A 21078-nucleotide genomic window follows, 5' to 3' on the forward strand; every position below is an offset into this window, starting at 1 on the left:
ATTTATTTTTATTGAAAGAATAAAAGAATACAAATGTAAAGTATGGTGTTTTACAGTGTCTTTGACAGAACTAAGGAACACCCCAAAAGCTTCACTAATGGTTATAAAAATCAATGCCCAGTAGTCATCTAGGACCGATACATATGTCCCAGATTCGCTGGAGACCAAATGCATCTATCAAACGCAGCGTCTGCTCAGGATATATTTTGGCGAGCCTAGCCTTACTTAAATGAACCCATATGGAGAACTTTCAATTGAATGAGCCCTAGTCTAGCAGAGGATGATGATGATGATGAAGATGATGAAGATGATGAATGGACCATTTTAAGCACCTCCTTCCAACAGGCCCAAGATAACTCTATACCCCGTTCATCTTCCCATCTGTATTTGATCTTATCCAGGTTATATATTCTTTAAAAGACATGAGTTGAGAGTACAATCTGCAGATCATCTCCTTATTACTGAATTTAAGAGTAAGATTATCCAAACGGAGTTGTGTGGAAAGTCATGAAAGACAGGGAAATTGACCTGGTTATATTGACCTGAGGTGGTTATATGGGAGGTCAAACATTCTGCAAAGATTCTCAAAGCTACTAAATAAACCGTCGGTATAGAAGTTCTTAAAACATGTCAAACCGCTTTCTACCCATGGCTTAAATACCAGGTCCAATGTAGATTTGTATAAATAGGGTGCAGAATTGACACTGATGTAAATGTATAGTGATAACGGAACTTATAAAGATCCTGAGAGTAGAAAGCACAACCGGATTACACGTGAATCGGGAGGCTTTCAAGGGCAGGGAAGCATATAATAAAGCAGGAAGGGATGAAGAATGACAGGTTTGTGATTCAATTAGACACCAATTTGTTTCCGGGCGATGGAACCAGAATAAAATCTTTTGAATATTGGACGCCCAATAATAGTGAATAAAGCTTGGAAGGCCTAACCCTCCTACATCACAGCTCCTCTGAAGAATATGTGTATTAATCCTTGGGATCTTATTTTGCCAGACAGAGGAGGATATAACTTGATTGATTGAACAAAGAAAAAGATTTGGGCAAAAGACTGGCAAAGACTGAAACAAATAAAGAAACTTGGGGAGTATTGTCATCTTTACAGAACTTAATCTTCCAGCTAAAGTAAAGGGAAGACTGCACCACCTCTCCAGATCCACCTTTATTTCTTTTAACTGAAGTTTATAATTGGACACATCAGAGAAAGAGCGAGTCATATGAATTACAAGATATTTACATTTACGCATTTGGCAGATGCTTTTATCCAAAGTGTCTTACAGAGCACTTATTACAGGGACAATCCCCCCGGAGCAACCTGGAGTTAAGTGCCTTACTCAAGGACACAATGGTGGTGACTGTGGGGATCAAACCAGCAACCTTCTGAGTACCAATGTATTATACAGAGCACTTATTACAGGGACAATCCCCCCGGAGCAACCTGGAGTTAAGTGTCTTACTCAAGGACACAATGGTGGTGACTGTGGGGATCAAACCAGCAACCTTCTGAGTACCAATGTATTATACAGAGCACTTATTACAGGGACAATCCCCCCGGAGCAACCTGGAGTTAAGTGTCTTACTCAAGGACACAATGGTGGTGCCTGTGGGGCTCGAACCAGCAACCTTCTGATTACCAGTTATGTGCTTTAGCCCACTATGCCACCACCACTCCATATTAGATATTTAAAGCCTTCTTGAGAGAAAAGAAATGGCAACAATTCATGTTTGATCTGCAAAGCTGAATTATTAATGGACATTTTATTAATTTATAACCAGAAAAGGCTCCAATCAGACTCAATAATAATATAATATACACACAATGCTCAATATCCCCCTTCCTGATCCCTCGAAACAGTACGGTTCATTTCAGTGCTATTGAAAGAGGTTCAATGGTGATATGGGCGTCCTTGATGAGTACCTCGTGTTAATCAGATTATGAAATAATTGGTCCGAATGGATGCCAGCGTTGAATTGTATAGTCCTTTAACCCATGATATATACAGTGAGGAAAATAAGTATTTGAACACCCTGCTAAATACTTATTTGCAGCTGTATCATACAAATAAATAGTTAAAAAAATCATACATTGTGATTTCTGGATTTTTTTTTTTTATTATGTCTCTCACAGTGGACATGCACCTACGATGACAATTTTAGACCCCTCCATGATTTCTAAATGGGAGAACTTGCAAAATAGCAGGGTGTTCAAATACTTATTTTCCTCACTGTATATATATATATATATATATATATATATATATATATATATATATATATATATATATATATATATATATATATTGCCAAAACCAACTTTTTCTAAATAAGCAAAACAAATAAGGCCATTCAATTAGATCAAAAGCCTTCTCCGCATCTAAAGAGATGATAACTTCTGGATCTGGAGAAAGAACGGAAAAATACATCATGTTGGCTAATCTTCGAATATTAGAGAATGACGATTCCTAATCAATCCTGTTTGATCGTCTGAAATTATTGTGTACATGTTCCACGAGGTATGCTAGAACCTTTGCTAAGATTTTAATATCAGTGTTTAAAAGGGAAACAGGACGATATGACCAACACTGAGTTGAGGAGTGAGATGCTGGCAGAGAACCAGATTACAAAGATTCTTTAAACACTTTTGAGAAAAATTGGTGCAAAGTTCTCCTTAAATTTCTTATAAAACTCAATAGGATACCCATCAGGGCCTGGAGACCTACCACTCCTCATTGCCATGATGGCCATACTGATTTCTAAATTATTTAAGAAATCGTTCAAATCTGTTGTATCTGAAGGGAATTCTGAAGTATATAATGAGGAATAAAAGGAAGTGAAATGTTGGTAAATTTCCTTTGAGTTATTTGTTAAAATTTGGTTAGAACCCTTTATCTGAGGAATAAAACAACAGCTTGCCGTTTCAGATGGTGAGCCATAAGCCAGCTTGATTGGTCTCCATATTCATAATAAAGGCCATGTGTCCTAAATATCAATTGTTCTGCTTCAGTTGTAGATAAGAGATTGAATTTTGTCTGTAGATCATTATGGAGGACAAAACATGCAAAAATAATAAATACATAAATAAATAAATGTAATAATAAGAAAATAAATAAAGGAATAAATGTCTTGATAAAACAAATATAATTAGTTTTTAATTACATTTATTCCTGAATTTATTTTTTGTATGACTTTATTTCCTTTATTTATTTATTATTTTCTCTTTTTATTTTTATTCTTTCATTTGTTTTTGTATTTATTCTTACATTTCTGTCTCTTGTATGATAATGATGTGGGCGGGTCCTGCTCACCATTGGCTTATTGTAGACTGAAGCGTGTGCTCGATTACTCTTGACTTGTTTTGATGTGACGTCAGGTCATATATCGTGTAAACTATAAACATAAGAGCTTCTGTCAATCCAAGATTTATTGGTTATACTACAATCACAAAATAAATGTGGAGCTGTTTCTTCAACAAAACCACAAAATGAACAAGTTTCATAAATGATATGATTTAACCTTTTCTTTTCTTTTTTTCTGTGTATATAACTTCATATTTTGATGTCTGCAAATCCATAATATTGATTTCTGTTGTTATGATTGTTCATTGTAACAGATACAACCATGCTTCATTTCCCTGATCGTTTATGTATGTATATACAAGTTCTGCAATAAAAAAAATGATATAATAAATCTATAGCTGACGCATCACATATATCTAGAGAGTTGCGCGACATGCTAATGAAGTGGATAACTGCACATCAAATGACTATGTTTCATTTAGAGCAGAGGTGCTGATTGATGTTTTAGGAGAGCTGTATGCTGGTATGAATGTCGAAGCACATCCTGGATTGTTAAACTCTCTGCGAAACGTTTCCTGCATATTCTAAATCTGTGCGAGTCAGCGGGTGCTGAGGTGGGACGTCCATCTGCTGCCGATAATACTATTGAGCTCTCAACCAATGATGCACTGGAGCTCCGCAAGGACCGCCTCCCTCATTTACATGTTGCACACAGAAATGTAAAAATAAATATATGTATAAATAAATAAATATATATGTGAATACATAAATATGGAAATAAATATATGTGGAAACAAATAAATATACAAAAATAAATTAACACATAAATAAAAAAATATGCAAAATAAATGAATAAATAATTAAAAGTTAAAAAGAAGTTAAAAATAAATATCGAAAATAATAAAGGAATAAAGTTATACAATAATACATTCAGGAATAAATGTAATTAAAAACTAATTATTTTTGTTTTATCAAGACATTTATTCCTTTATTTATTTTTTAATTATTACATTTATTTATTTATTTATTTATTTATTATTTATGCAGGTTTGGGCCTCTATAGATCATCTCTTTTTTGACGTAATCAGCTGTAGGTGTTTCAGAATATTGTCTAAATCTAGAATAGAGTGACAATGCCTGCATTTCCTTCCTACACTCTTTACTGGCATATGATGTATAGGATATTATTTGGCCCCACATATATGCTGAGTCTCCCAGAGTAATGAGTAAGATCCTGAGCCCAATTTATTGCTCTCCAAGAAGGTGTCTATATTGGCCAACATAAGAGTTTTTACAAGATAACAGGAGAGGATTAAGTTCCCACTGAGGGAACATGCAGGACTAGTACCACACTTGTATGGTCTGATATAACTATAGCAGAGTACTCCATTTTCTGAACCACTGATATAAACAGATTATCTACAAAGAAATAGTCTAGCCTGGAAAAGGAATGATGAACATGTGTAAAAAGAGTCCTGCTTGGCCACTGGATTTAAATCTCCAAGGGTCCACACACCCATTTTCTGGCCATGTCAGAAGTGATACTACTCAAGACCTATCAACAGTGGGTCAATAACACAACTCAGGTCTCGATGGAGTATCAAATGGTGTGTATTTTTATATTTAAAAATTCACATATTGAACATCGTCCCTATTAGGAGCATAAACATTTCCTAAAACAACTAGCACTTGAAGAAGTCTTCCCTCCATGCGTAATATGAAGGCGTGCCGGGTATAAAAGGGCGAATATAATTCCCTTCCCGTACAGCCGTGCTTTCACGTCCTTGAACGCCGCTCGCCTTTTCCCAGCTCAAATCTTCATGGAAAAACACCCTGTGGCCACGACAGTACAACTCCTGCTTTTGCCTGCAGAATCTGAAGATGTGATGCTATCTTGGAAGAAATGGAAGAGAACTGTTTGGCATTTGAGACGTTGGTTGGCACAGGTCCGACTCGGTGGAGACCCGAAAGAAGGAGTGGGCTTGTGAAGAAGTCCTTCCCCAGTTCTTCCATGAAGAAGTCAGTCATGAACTTAATGGGTTCTGATCCCTCCAGCTTTTCGGGGATACCCACCACTCTCATATAAGACCTCTGCGAGTGATTCTCCAGATCGTCCACCTTCTCCTTCAAAGACACATTTTCTTTCTGTAGCGTGTCAATAGATGCCTCATCATTCACCAGCATGGCGCTATAATCATTTAGGCCATCTTCAACCTCTCGAAGGCGTTCGTCATGTGCTTCGAAGCACGATTTAACTTGCTCCAATGTCACGTTCACGGGTGACAGGGCACCAACCGGTTCCATTTTTAAAAGAGAATGAACTACTTGCGTCATGTCGGAAAGAAACGCTGATCGAAGTCTCTCGAGGTCTTCGGGTGAAACCTCGAGGCGAGGCACCATGTCATCAGTCTTACCAGAGGCCTCGCCGTCTTTGTCTCCGGCGTTATTCCGAGGTTACTTTCTTGTCGTCATTATATTGTTCGCATGTTACCTCGTTGTTCAGAATGCAAAATAATGTATTGGAGTGAGCGTATATCAACAGTAAGCCATAACATCATTAAAAGTGATCGGGAGCCGCACCCACCCACATCCATTCACGCCATGCTTAACCCGGAAGTCCAGGTATCATTTGGTGAATGTCAGGCTATGGTGTAACGGTTCAACACAGAAGTATAAACTGGCCTTCAGGGTCATTGAGAGTGCAAAATGTTCACTTCAAACTAAATAGACTCATTTAAATTAAGAACTTGGAGAGATCACTTTTTAAAAAATATCTTTAAAAGACTTTAAATATTTTGGCCCAAGAAATTTCAATTCAATTCATCACTAATTCTAAAGGTCAGATAGAAGATACACATGATCATGTATGAGAATATATTGATAAATATTAATATACAAGTGGACCTAAATGAAAATAAATGTATGATATGAACTTTATAAACTATCACAGAGGCGTCTGTGAATCTGATGTGATTTCTGTGAGATGAGTTCAGATCATGAGCACACACACTCCAGCGAGACGTCTGCAGAGAGTCCAATACTTCCAGCCAAGAGAGGATATTGATCAACCGGATATTGATGAACCGATCGGGAGTATAATTCTTGATCTGATCCAGTGGTGCAGTTTAAGAGCATCAGACACATTGATTTTAGTGTAAATAACATTCTGCTCAGTGCATAATGATCAGTCCAGTGCTAACACTGGTTCCTGTTGTGGGTCAGAACAGGAGCAAAAATAGCTTCTGATCACATGATGCACAAGGAGAAATCCGACCAAACTAATCAGAACTAAAAAAATATCGACACTCAAAATCATTCTTACTCATTGTTGAGCCCTGCAGTGTCAATACCCCTGTGTAGTGTACACTGTTTACTGTGGTAAGAGGGGCAGTTCACCATACACATGTGACAAATTAATGAAAGCTGTAAACACAAAGCAGGTCCAGAGGGGATATGGTGTGTGTGGATCGTGGAGAGTAGCATGAGTCTCCGATGCAGTGAGTCTCCGGTGTCATGCACAACGAGTCACGTGATGAGATGTGCGGATTGGCGGTCTCAGAAGCGGTAAATGGTCTGCACTTATATAGGACTTTTTTGCAGTTTTCAAAGCGCTTTACATTGTGACTCATTCATCCATTCACACACACACACACACACACACACACACACACACACACACACACACACACACACCAATGGCGGCAGAGCTGCATGTAAGGTGCTAGTCTGACATTGGGAGCAACTTGGGGTTCAGTGTCTTGCCCAAGGACACTTCTGCATGTGGAGTCATGTGGGCCAGGAATCAAACCGCCAACCCTGCGATACCACCTGAGTTACAGCCACCCCAACTGAGACTTGTCCTCCACCATCCGGATTGTGGTGAGTAACCGCGCCACCACAAGGACCAACTAAGATGTGAGAATTGGGCATTCCAAATTGGCATAAAATAAAATAATTTTAAAAAAAGTATACGTTGATTGTTCTGCTGGTTCCCGCCTCCTTCTTGCCCATCCCTTACTCATTACAGAGTGCATCTCTTGTGGGCGGGGCTTCACCAGCTAAGACTAACTGTGCGTTCACACCAGAGGCGGCGAGAGCAACAAATCGACCGGAAGTCATTAATTTTCAATGACAGCCAGCGTCTCTCGGCGGCGAGAAGCGGCGCGGCGAGTCTTGGCCGGTGTGAGCGTCAGATGAAAGTTCAAGTGCAGTCAACATTATGGTAATGAGCTGTGACGCGGTTCGGCGGCAACCTATTGGAATATAGAAGTGCTCCGCTCTAGCGAAGTCTAGAGAACACAACCGTGTAAACTTTGGTTCCCACCAAACATTCGTTCTGAAGATAAAATGGAGGAGAAACTGATTATTGCCATGACGGGTTTCCCAGTAATATATGACCAAGACCACAGTTATTATTACAAATGTATTTTATTTTGATAACAAACAACTATAATTTTAATTACTTTCTGCCATCGATCGATTTTAAAGAGTTCATGAGGATATTCGCTACTTGTGATCGGTCGGCAAAAAGTAAATGGTTGACATGTCTGGATGTTTAAATTGCGGCCCCCTTTAAATATAGTTCACAAAACAAAGCATTCTGAACAAACGTTGCCGCCTATTTCAACTACGTCGGAGCGTCCACGAGTGTCCTCGAGCGTTGAAGGCAGGGAGCCAGAGCGAATTTTGACGCTCTCGCCACTTCTGGTGTGAATGCACAGTAAGAACATTTAAGACACATGCAGATCAACAGAACACCATGACATCATCATCGTGTCTCTCATTATCAGATCTGTCCTGATCTCAGTCATTTAGTGACACAATGTTCAGGAAAATGTGTCTTACAACAACACTTTAAATCTCATAGAAACATTTAAGGGTCATATTTCACCCCAAAATCAGAAGGAAAAAATGAATGAGATTTTGCATTTAAACTTTGAAAGCTGTAGCTGAACAAGCAACATTGGACACAGCACTGTAATACATTTAGCCAATCATAACACGGTGGGTGTGTATATTAGGGCTGAAACAATCAGTCAACGTTGTCGACAACATCGACAATAAAACATTGTCGTCAAAAATGTTCATTGTCGAATAGTCGTGTGATGTCATTTAACGTAACGTGAGATCACATTAAACTGTAATGATGAGGTGTGAGAGCAGCGCTGCAGTTCACGACTGACTGATGAAGAATTACAGATCACAGATGAACTCGAAACATTACAAACAGCTTCAGCTGATGTACATCTCAAAATATGAGTGAATTATAATGCAGAAATACTGAATAACACAGAAGCACTCTCGTTGTGCAATAAGTGGAGCTGAATCTGCACCGGCTGATGCACACACTGTCACGGGCCGCTCATCCCGCGAGCGCACACACTTAATGCAGCTCGACTATAACATGATTGCTCGAGACTATTGAATCATAATATATGTGTCAGTGTGTGTATCCTGTAGCACATCAGCGATATGCAGCTTTATTAATAAGAGAGAGTTTAATTAAAGATGGATTGAACAGAAAGATGAGTCTTCGTCCCGTTATACACGCCAACAAAATACATTTATAATATAAATATCTAAAACTCATTTAAACCAGTGTACATTAACTATAGCAGCTATACTGCAGAAGAAACTATTGTTATCTGAGAATGTTGAATATAATAATGAAAAGCAGCATATGAGATATTTATACTTACTTTTAGAGAATAGATGTTGAATATAAGTATATTTGATCTTTACTGCACTCGCAGAACCAAGTGAAAAATACATACATATATAAAATACACTTATATATAAAATACACTTATTAAAATACACTTATATATAAAATACACTTATTAAAATACACATATATAAAATACACTTATTAAAATACAAAAGCAAGTCTAAATATCTCTCAAGTGAATGTATTTACTTTTAGACCATTTTAAATGCAAAACAAGAGAAATAACATGATTAATAAGATTTTTTGCAGTGATTTTCTTTACTGAATTAAATTTAATAAAAGAAATGTCTCCTTTAATTCAGTGAATGTCATTTAGAGATATTTTTAAAAGATGATTTTGTCCTTTATTGTTATTAAGCATGTTTAATACAATCTATTAACTCTGTGTGCAAGCTGAATAATCGGTTAAGAGCTGATGATTAATGGTTGCAATAATCGCAGAATAGTCGAATAATCATTAGATTAATCGACTCAAAATAATAAAGTGTATATTTCATTCAGAGGCCCAGAGACAGTGTGAATAAACTTAATTTAGTACTATATTGATTGTTTTGTGCTAAATCCTTTACTGATATTATAAGTGAACCACAAGAAAAATAATAAAGTAAAAAACAGAAGCATGGCATGACCCCCTTCTGTCCACGGTGACAGTATTTTCACCCCAAACTTCCATTATTGTAACGTAAAACAAATCTCATCAAGAAACTGATTTAACAAGTGAAATAAATATGTTTCCTTGCCATTCATTAATGAGGTTACTGTAATGAGGATTAGAGGGAGAATTTGATGTTTATTAAATATAAACTCATTTACTGTAAAAGAGTGAAAATGTTGTGAATGTGTTATGAAACGCTGTGTGTTCATGAGCATGTATGATGTCACTGATATACAGGTGAACTCTGACCCACATACACACACATCTACAGTAGAACTCAAGAGCACCGGTCAAACTCGTGTGATGACATCATCTCTAATGGACACAACCAACACAATCAAGGAGCCAACAGATCTGTTTCTCTGTATGACTGATGTCATATATGACGGCATGAACACATGCATGTGTCAGTTGATCATACAAATCCAACTTCAATTTCACAATGACCATATACCACATTATTTTACAGATATATTCCATTATATTACACCGATATATACTTGATAACATGTTATATGATGAACCGAAGTGAACACACGCACACACACACACACACACACACAAACACACACACTTTGACATCAGACTACAGGCCCGAATATTCTCATAAACAATTTAATATCAAAGACAGATAACGAATAAATAATTATTATGATCACTAGAATAAATCTGCACAATGTCAAAGAAAAAATGACACATTTGTAAACCAGTGTGTGTGTGTCTGTGCATTTATGTATGCGTGTCTGCATGTGTGTGTGTGTGTGTGTGTGTGTGTGTGTGTGTGTGTGTCTGTGAGTGCGTCTGCATGTGTGTGTGTGTGTGTGTCTGTGAGAGCGTCTGCATGTATGTGTGTGTGTGTGTGTGTGTCAGCGTGTGTGTGTGTATCTGCATGAGCGTGTGTCTGCATGTATGTGTGTGTGTGTGTGTGTGTGTGTGTGTGTGTGTGTCTGTGTCTGCATGTATGTGTGTGTGTCTGTATGTATTTGTGTATCTGTGTCTGCATGTATGCGTGTGTGTGTGTCTGCATGTATGCGTGTCTGTATGTATGTGTGTGTGTGTGTATGTCATCATGTTTGTGTGTCTGTCAGCATGTATATGTGTGTGTGTGTGTATTATTAAGGCCTCACAGATCATACACATCAATGAGTGGGAGTAGATCCTATTCAATGAATATTAGTGTCAAATCAAAGACTAACGAGCATTCACTCACACACTCACTCACTCACTCACTCACTCACTCACAGACACACACTCTCACACACACACACACTCTCACACACACACACACACACACTCTCTCTCTCTCTCTCTCTCTCTCTCTCTCTCTCTCTCACACACACACACACACACACACACACACACACACACACACACACCAATGGCGGCAGAGCTGCATGTAAGGTGCTAGTCTGACATTGGGAGCAACTTGGGGTTCAGTGTCTTGCCCAAGGACACTTCTGCATGTGGAGTCATGTGGGCCGGGAATCAAACCGCCAACCCTGCGATACCACCTGAGTTACAGCCACCCCAACTGAGACTTGTCCTCCACCATCCGGATTGTGGTGAGTAACCGCGCCACCACAAGGACCAACTAAGATGTGAGAATTGGGCATTCCAAATTGGCATAAAATAAAATAATTTTAAAAAAGTATACGTTGATTGTTCTGCTGGTTCCGCCTCCTTCTTGCCCATCCCTTACTCATTACAGAGTGCATCTCTTGTGGGCGGGGCTTCACCAGCTAAGACTAACCGTGCGTTCACACCAGAGGCGGCGAGAGCAACAAATCGACCGGAAGTCATTAATTTTCAATGGCAGCCAGCGTCTCGGCGGCGAAGCGGCTGGCGAGTCTTGGCCGGTGTGGCGTCAGATGAAAGTTCAAGTGCAGTCAACATTATGGTAATGAGCTGTGACGCGGTTCGGCGGCAACCTATTGGAATACAGAAGTGCTCCGCTCTAGCGAAGTCTAGAGAACACAACCGTGTAAACTTTGGTTCCCACCAAACATTCGTTCTGAAGATAAAATGGAGAAACTAATTATTGCCGTGACGGGTTTCCCAGTAATATATGACCAAGACCACAGTTATTATTACAAATGTATTTTATTTTGATAACAAACAACTATAATTTTAATTACTTTCTGCCATCGATCGATTTTAAAGAGTTCATGAGGATATTCGCTACTTGTGATCGGTCGGCAAAAAGTAAATGGTCGACATGTCTGGATGTTTAAATTGCGGCCCCTTTAAATATAGTTCACAAAACAAAACATTCTGAACAAACGTTGCCGCCTATTTCAACCACGTCAGAGCGTCCACGAGTGTCCTCGAGCGTTGAAGGCAGGGCAGCCAAAGCGAATTTTGACGCTCTCGCCACTTCTGGTGTGAACGCACAGTAAGAACATTTAAGACACATGCAGATCAACAGAACACCATGACATCATCATCGTGTCTCTCATTATCAGATCTGTCCTGATCTCAGTCATTTAGTGACACAATGTTCAGGAAAATGTGTCTTACAACAACACTTTAAATCTCATAGAAACATTTAAGGGTCATATTTCACCCCAAAATCAGAAGGAAAAAATGAATGAGATTTTGCATTTAAACTTTGAAAGCTGTAGCTGAACAAGCAACATTGGACACAGCACTGTAATACATTTAGCCAATCATAACACGGTGGGTGTGTATATTAGGGCTGAAACAATCAGTCAACGTTAGTCGACAACATCGACAATAAAACATTGTCAGTCAAAAATGTTCATTGTCGAATAGTCGGTGTGATGTCATTTAACGTAGCGTGAGATCACATTAAACTGTAATGATGAGGTGTGAGAGCAGCGCTGCAGTTCACGACTGACTGATGAAGAATTACAGATCACAGATGAACTCGAAACATTACAAACAGCTTCAGCTGATGTACATCTCAAAATATGAGTGAATTATAATGCAGAAATACTGAATAACACAGAAGCACTCTCGTTGTGCAATAAGTGGAGCTGAATCTGCACCGGCTGATGCACACACTGTCACGGGCAGCTCATCCCATGAGCGCACACACTTAATGCAGCTTCGACTATAACATGATTGCTTCGAGACTATTGAATCATAATATATGTGTCAGTGTGTGTATCCTGTAGCACATCAGCGATATGCAGCTTTATTAATAAGAGAGAGTTTAATTAAAGATGGATTGAACAGAAAGATGAGTCTTCGATCCCGTTATACACGCCAACAAAATACATTTATAATATAAATATCTAAAACTCATTTAAACCAGTGTACATTAACTATAGCAGCTATACTGCAGAAGAAACTATTGTTATCTGAGAATGTTGAATATAATAATGAAAAGCAGCATATGAGATATTTATACTTACTTTTAGAGAATAGATGTTGAATATAAGTATATTTGATCTTTACTGCACTCGCAGAACCAAGTGAAAAATACATACATATATAAAATACACTTATATATAAAATACACTTATTAAAATACACATATATAAAATACACATATATAAAATACAAAAGCAAGTCTAAATATCTCTCAAGTGAATGTATTTACTTTTAGACCATTTTAAATGCAAAACAAGAGAAATAACATGATTAATAAGATTTTTTGCAGTGATTTTCTTTACTGAATTAAATTTAATAAAAGAAATGTCTCCTTTAATTCAGTGAATGTCATTTAGAGATATTTTTAAAAGATGATTTTGTCCTTTATTGTTATTAAGCATGTTTAATACAATCTATTAACTCTGTGTGCAAGCTGAATAATCGGTTAAGAGCTGATGATTAATGGTTGCAATAATGCATAGAATAGTCGAATAATCATTAGATTAATCGACTCAAAATAATAAAGTGTATATTTCATTCAGAGGCCCAGAGACAGTGTGAATAAACTTAATTTAGTACTATATTGATTGTTTTGTGCTAAATCCTTTACTGATATTATAAGTGAACCACAAGAAAAATAATAAAGTAAAAAACAGAAGCATGGCATGACCCCCTTCTGTCCACGGTGACAGTATTTTCACCCCAAACTTCCATTATTGTAACGCAAAACAAATCTCATCAAGAAACTGATTTAACAAGTGAAATAAATATGTTTCCTTGCCATTCATTAATGAGGTTACTGTAATGAGGATTAGAGGGAGAATTTGATGTTTATTAAATATAAACTCATTTACTGTAAAAGAGTGAAAATGTTATGAATGTGTTATGAAACGCTGTGTGTTCATGAGCATGTATGATGTCACTGATATACAGGTGAACTCTGACCCACATACACACACATCTACAGTAGAACTCAAGAGCACCGGTCAAACTCCTGTGATGACATCATCTCTAATGGACACAACCAACACAATCAAGGAGCCAACAGATCTGTTTCTCTGTATGACTGATGTCATATATGACGGCATGAACACATGCATGTGTCAGTTGATCATACAAATCCAACTTCAATTTCACAATGACCATATACCACATTATTTTACAGATATATTCCATTATATTACACCGATATATACTTGATAACATGTTATATGATGAACCGAAGTGAACACTGCACACACACACACACACACACACAAACACACACACTTTGACATCAGACTACAGGCCCGAATATTCTCATAAACAATTTAATATCAAAGACAGATAACTGAATAAATAATTATTATGATCACTAGAATAAATCTGCACAATGTCAAAGAAAAAATGACACATTTGTAAACCAGTGTGTGTGTGTCTGTGCATTTATGTATGCGTGTCTGCATGTGTGTGTGTGTGTGTGTGTGTGTGTGTGTGTGTGTGTGTGTCTGTGAGTGCGTCTGCATGTGTGTGTGTGTGTGTGTGTCTGTGAGAGCGTCTGCATGTATGTGTGTGTGTGTGTGTGTGTGTCAGCGTGTGTGTGTGTGTCTGCATGTATGCGTGTCTGTATGTATGTGTGTGTGTGTGTGTGTGTGTGTGTGTGTGTGTGTGTGTCTGTGTCTGCATGTATGTGTGTGTGTCTGTATGTATTTGTGTATTTGTGTATCTGTGTCTGCATGTATGCGTGTGTGTGTGTGTCTGCATGTATGCGTGTCTGTATGTATGTGTGTGTGTGTGTATGTCATCATGTTTGTGTGTCTGTCAGCATGTATATGTGTGTGTGTGTGTATTATTAAGGCCTCACAGATCATACACATCAATGAGTGGGAGTAGATCCTATTCAATGAATATTAGTGTCAAATCAAAGACTAACGAGCATTCACTCACACACTCACTCACTCACTCACTCACTCACTCACAGACACACACTCTCACACACACACACACACACACACACACACACACACACACACACACACACACACACACTGTCAACACCCCAGACAAAGGTGTCCGCAGGAAAACGCCTTTAACACTGGGGCAGATATATTCAAACAGATGATCAGAATAGATTTAATCACTTACTTTCCGATCACCTCACAGAGCTCGTACACATCCTCAAACAGCACGTCGTCGTCAGCCATACTCCCGCCGAAAGATCCTCACAGAGATCTCAGATAAAACACAGTTCAGGTGTGGAGGGGATTTATCGATCCACAAATCCCCCGGACTCCCGTCGACGACACCGCGCGTCTGAAGACGTCTGTCACAGCGGAGGATGACGGTGTGATGTCAGGAAAAATCAGCGCTCCGGGATTCAGGTCGCAGCATCCGCGGTGAACGCGAGCGGCCGCTTCTAATAATGGCTGTCAATGTGATGCGCGCGGCCGCAGAAAACGCGCTGATGCGCCCAAACGACTCGAGCTTTCCCGACGATCCGCCTCAGACATGAAAACATGCGTTAAATCTGCAGCCGCTTCCGTTCCCGTCCGCACGCGCGCATGATTGTCCTCTAGATGCGCCGGTACACGCCCTGATCTGCCGTTATAGCGGTTCGGTGTGAGCAGAAATAAAAGCAGCGCTCCCGTGTAACGGTTTTCCGCAGGTCTTCGTCGCCTCGGCGTCTCTCCTCCAGCCCACAGACGCTCCTCCCTCTCAAGGTAATGAAGCTGCAGGATGAAGAGCCGCAATGGCCGCAGAAGTGCGTCTGGTTCCCCGGATGTTTCCGCTGATGGTCAGCAGGCGGTTTGAGCCAAGATGTGGGAAGAAGGGCGCGCCTTCGAGCCAACGGCGCCCAGTTTCCTAATCTGCCAGGAGAAAAGCCGTTCACCCGTGAATCCGCCAATCACAGCTCGGCGTCGCTCCGCGTGTTGGTTAACCATCAGATGACGTCATAGCTGCTGCATAATACGCTTTTCTAAGGATCAGTGTATTTTCTAACAGATAAATGTAGCAGACTTGTGAAGTATTTTAGGATATTAATGGGCTCAGATAATCTGTCACAACATTAAAAGCACCTGTCTAATATTGTGTAGGTCCCCATCCTGATGCCAAAACAGCACCAACCCGCATCTCAGAACAGCATTCAGAGATGATATTCTTCAGCACAATTGTACAGAGTGGTGTAATATATACACATATGGACATTTAGGATGGAGATTTAAAAAAAAAAAAAAAAAAAGTGTATATTTGTATTTGGCATTTGATTGTTCCCTATTTGTTTTTGTAAATTGGTATTGTTCAATAAAAAAAAAAAATAAAAAATAAAAAAAATTGTACAGAGTGGTTATCTGAGTTACCACAGTGGCAGCTGGTAAATAAGGGCTGCTGGGGCGCCGCCCCCTTCAAGTTATCCAGAGAAGAAGGCCACTTTAAACATAAGTTAATTATATATTGTAAAATAATTATGAAATAAAATTATTTAGTCACACTATACGCTCGGTAGTCATGTTATAATTTATTAATTCTCTGCGGCCGGACACTCCCACTTTTGTTGGTAGCATATCAATATTGTTTATGTTATTTGACCTCATGTGATTGGACGATTCTTGACCATTGGCAGGTGCTTTATCATTTAATATTCAGATTTGACTATCCATAATTATGTTTTGACTAGTAAAAACTCCAATTTCAGATATTATTGATATCTGTAACTGAATTATGACTTGTCAAAACTTAAAGATATCTTTAATATGGGTTTGAAATAATATAGTCATAATTCAATTACAGATATCAATAATTCTGCATCTTTAAAGATATCTGTAATGTATTTATGGATATCTCAAATTGATTACAGACCAGGAAGATGTTTATCTGCAATGATTAACCTGACTGTGAAGAATTTTAAAAGAGATATCTTAAATCAACATTACTCGTGAAAATTCCTTTATCTAAAATGCTTATGCAAATTGCCTCTCCGCTAAGCTCCGCCTTAAAAAACAACAACAACAAAATGACAAAACAATCCTACCTCGGGCATTTTTTGCTGTCCGCCCTTTTGTCTGATTAATTGATCTTTTAATGTTGGTCTTGCATGTTTGGTTTATTTTAAACAGAATTTTTCGATTAAAAAATAAACTCAATAAAATCAGACCCCTACAATAGTTCAAAGGTCATTTGCACATTGCATGTCTACAGTGGGCATGTCATTATCAGAAATGATCTCATCGCTGTCATCAAGGGCACAAACGACAGGTCGAAGTTGCATTGCAGATATCTAAATGTGAATTATGACAATGTTTGGTCAAAGCATAATTATGGATATATCTGAACATTAAAGGATAAAAGCGTCTGCCATAGAGGACGAGCTTACACCCGCCTGTTTGCTATCTCAAAGTCCTGGCACTGAAGTGACGGGGGTACGTGACTTAAAACATCTAGACAATACTGTGAGGCTACAGGATTGGCATTGGAAGGCACCATGAAGAGGTGGCACAAAATCGACACATCCTGTCTAGAATCATAGTGTGTGAAGTCTCGTGGCACTGGCTAGCGTGGGGATATTTCGTGGGTTTGTTGCTTCTCTTGATGGAGTGTTGAGAATGCCACTGTGTTTGAGGGAACTTCTAAAACTGAGCAGAACCAGCTATTGGACAGTGTGAGGGAGCACATGATCAAATAAGCACAGAGCAGCGATTTTCTCTCTATCCTGCAGATGAGATGATGGATATTGCCACACAGTGCCAACTTGTGCCTCTTTTACATTGATGCCATTCATTGGCACCCCTCATCACGCTGGCTCCATCATATGCCCGGCAGATGAGCTTACTCTTCTGATCCTCAGAAAGGATGGCAACAAGATGCTCGTTCAGAGGAAGATACAAGATGTGTTCCCAAATGCCCACTGCTATGCCCACTGCTATGCCCATCAGCTCAGTCTCCAAGACTCCCGCGCCCGAAACGAAACATGTCTGATTAAAATAATGAATCATGGATCATTTTTGATTCTAGAAGTTTCAGAAAGAGTCTGTTTCTAATTTGTGGTTATACATCTTAAAGTAATTTTAGCATTTTAATTAGCCTTTGCCACGCTGCTGGAGGATCAGGATTTTAACTTATGCAACTTTTCCACCACATCATGCCACATGTGGACCTCCTCTATGAGGAACTCCAGAAGAAGGACAAAGATTCGTCCAAATCAAGCAGGACATACACAAGATCAGGTAGTGGCTCTATTCCTCGTTTGCCTTTGGTTGTTGTTGTTGTTATAATAATGTTAATTCTCTTTCTACTTCATGGTTGACTAAAGCAATATGTGTGTGATGCATGAGTGTGTGTGTGTATGCATGAGTGTGTGCGTGCATGAGTGTGTGTGTGTGTGCATGAGTGTGTGTGTGTGTCCATGAGTGTGTGTGTGTGTGTGTGTGTGTGTGTGTGCGTGTGTGCGTGCATGAGTGTGTATGTGTGTGCATGTGTGTGTGTGTGTGTGTGTGTATGCATGAGTGTGTGTGTGTGTGAGTGTGTGCGTGCATGAGTGTGTGCATGCATGAGTGTGTGTGTGCATGCATGAGTGTGTGTGTGTGCATGAGTGTGTATGTGTGTGCATGTGTGTGCGTGTGTGTGTGTGTGTGTGTGCGCGTGCATGAGTGTGTGTGTGCGTCCATGAGTGTGTGTGTGTGTGTGTGTGTGTGTGTGCGTGTGTGCGTGCATGAGTGTGTGTGTGTGTGCATGAGTGTGTGTGTGCGTCCATGAGTGTGTGTGTGTGTGTGTGTGTGTGTGCGTGTGTGTGTATGCATGACTGTGTGCGTGCATGAGTGAGTGTGTGCGTGCATGAGTGTGTGTGTGTGTGCATGAGTGTGTGTGTGTGCGTCCATGAGTGTGTGTGTGTATGCATGAGTGTGTGCGTGTGTGTGTGTATGCATGAGTGTGTGTGTGCGTGCATGAGTGTGTGTGTGCGTGCATGAGTGAGTGTGTGCGTCCATGAGTGTGTGTGTGAGTGTGTGAGTGTGTGGATGAGTGTATGTGTGTGTGCATGTGTGCGTGAGTGTGTGTGTGCATGCATGAGTGTGTGTGTGCATGAGTGTGCATGTGTGTGTGTGTGTGAGTGTGTGCGTGCATGAGTGTGTGCATGCATGAGTGTGTGTGTGCGTGCATGAGTGTGTGTGTGCATGAGTGTGCATGTGTGTGTGTGTGCATGAGTGTGCATGTGTGTGTGTGTGTGAGTGTGTGCGTGCATGAGTGTGTGCGTGCATGAGTGAGTGTGTGCGTGCATGAGTGTGTGTGTGCATGAGTGTGCATGTGTGTGTGTGTGTGTGTGCGCGTGCATGAGTGTGTGTGCATAAGTGTGTGCATGTGTGTGTGTGTGAGTGTGTATTCAAGTGAGTGTGTGTGTGTGCATGAGTATGTGTGTGTAGTGTGTGAGTGTGTGTGCGTGTGTGTATGCAAGTGAGTGTGTGTGAGAGTGTGTATGCGAGTGAGTGTGAGTGTGTATGTGTGTGCATGTGTGTGTGTGTGTGTGTGTGTATGCATGAGTGTGTGTGTGTGTGAGTGTGTGCGTGCATGAGTGTGTGCATGCATGAGTGTGTGTGTGCATGCATGAGTGTGTGTGTGTGCATGAGTGTGTATGTGTGTGCATGTGTGTGCGTGTGTGTGTGTGTGTGTGTGCGCGTGCATGAGTGTGTGTGTGCGTGCATGAGTGTGTGTGTGTGTGTGTGAGTGTGTGGATGAGTGTATGTGTGTGTGCATGTGTGCGTGAGTGTGTGTGTGCATGAGTGTGTGTGTGCATGAGTGTGCGTGTGTGTGTGTGAGTGTGTGCGTGCATGAGTGTGTGCATGCATGAGTGTGTGTGTGCGTGCATGAGTGTGTGTGTGCATGAGTGTGCATGTGTGTGTGTGTGCATGAGTGTGCATGTGTGTGTGTGTGTGTGAGTGTGTGCGTGCATGAGTGTGTGCGTGCATGAGTGAGTGTGTGCGTGCATGAGTGTGTGTGTGCATGAGTGTGCATGTGTGTGTGTGGCGTGCATGAGTGTGTGTGCATAAGTGTGTGCATGTGTGTGTGTGTGAGTGTGTATTCAAGTGAGTGTGTGTGTGTGCATGAGTATGTGTGTGTAGTGTGTGAGTGTGTGTGCGTGTGTGTATGCAAGTGAGTGTGTGTGAGAGTGTGTATGCGAGTGAGTGTGAGTGTGTATGTGTGTGCATGTGTGTGTGTGCGTGTGTATGCGAGTGTGTGTGTGTGTGTGTGTGTGTGTGTGTGTGAGTGTGTATGCAAATGAGTGTGTGTGTGTGTGCATGAGTGTATGTGTGGGAGAGTGTGCATGAGTGTCTATGCAAGTGAGTGTGTGTGTGTGTGTGCGCATATTTGTGTATGTATGTGTGTGTGTGCTACAAGATTTAAGCAATAATATTTGTAATAAAGACAAACACGAGAGAATTAATGTACAAATGTCTGTAGAAGGTAAAATAACTGGAAGCATTTTCAGCAGAAATAATAATCTCATTTATTTTTGCTCCCCGCCACAAACGATGTTGTCCTGAAGATGGATCTGTAAATGAGTTTGCTAATTATTGAAATCTCTTCCTACTCTATTTAAGACAGTAACAGTAAAAATAACTTTAGTTGTTGCATATTTAGAAAGAATAGTTCTCTGTTGCTCATTTTTAATGTTCAGTTGAAATGTACATTTTGTCGTCACTTCATCATTTGTATGTTTTTCTCTCTGTAGGTCTGCAATACCATACGGGACACACCAGGGAACGGTTCTCCTTCACAAAACACCTTGTTAGTGCCACCCTGCTTCAAGGGGACAGGACTGAACATTTCCTGAAGATGCACTGAGGAACAGCTTGAAGGTCGAGTGCTCAGTCTCATCGCCAGCAAGAGTTCAGAGCCTGTGCTGGTGCTGTGGACATACTTCAGCTGTTATTAGAGAACAATCTAGAAGTCAGAGACTGTCACTCTCCTAAAGATCTTCATTAACACTCGTATGACCACAGCCGAAGCCGAGAGGTGCTGAGAAACGACATAACTCAGGAGAGGCAGAAATATACATTCCAACTGATAATTTGATTGAT

General features: G+C 40.0%; 1 protein-coding gene across 5 annotated transcripts in view; it reads right to left on the reverse strand.

Annotated features, from left to right (window-relative positions):
• caskb (calcium/calmodulin-dependent serine protein kinase b) overlaps positions 1-15719 on the reverse strand; it is a 109740-nt gene extending 94021 nt beyond the window's left edge. For all 5 annotated transcript variants that reach the window (XM_052130665.1, XM_052130666.1, XM_052130664.1 and 2 more), the window contains exon 1: positions 15155-15719. In XM_052130665.1, coding sequence (XP_051986625.1) covers positions 15155-15213 — 59 coding nt within the window. In that variant the 5' untranslated portion in view covers positions 15214-15719. The remainder of the gene's footprint in view (positions 1-15154) is intronic.
• Positions 15720-21078: the final 5359 nt, after the last annotated feature.

Source organism: Xyrauchen texanus, chromosome 7, assembly GCF_025860055.1.
Source record: "Xyrauchen texanus isolate HMW12.3.18 chromosome 7, RBS_HiC_50CHRs, whole genome shotgun sequence".
Lineage (NCBI taxonomy): Eukaryota > Metazoa > Chordata > Actinopteri > Cypriniformes > Catostomidae > Xyrauchen > Xyrauchen texanus.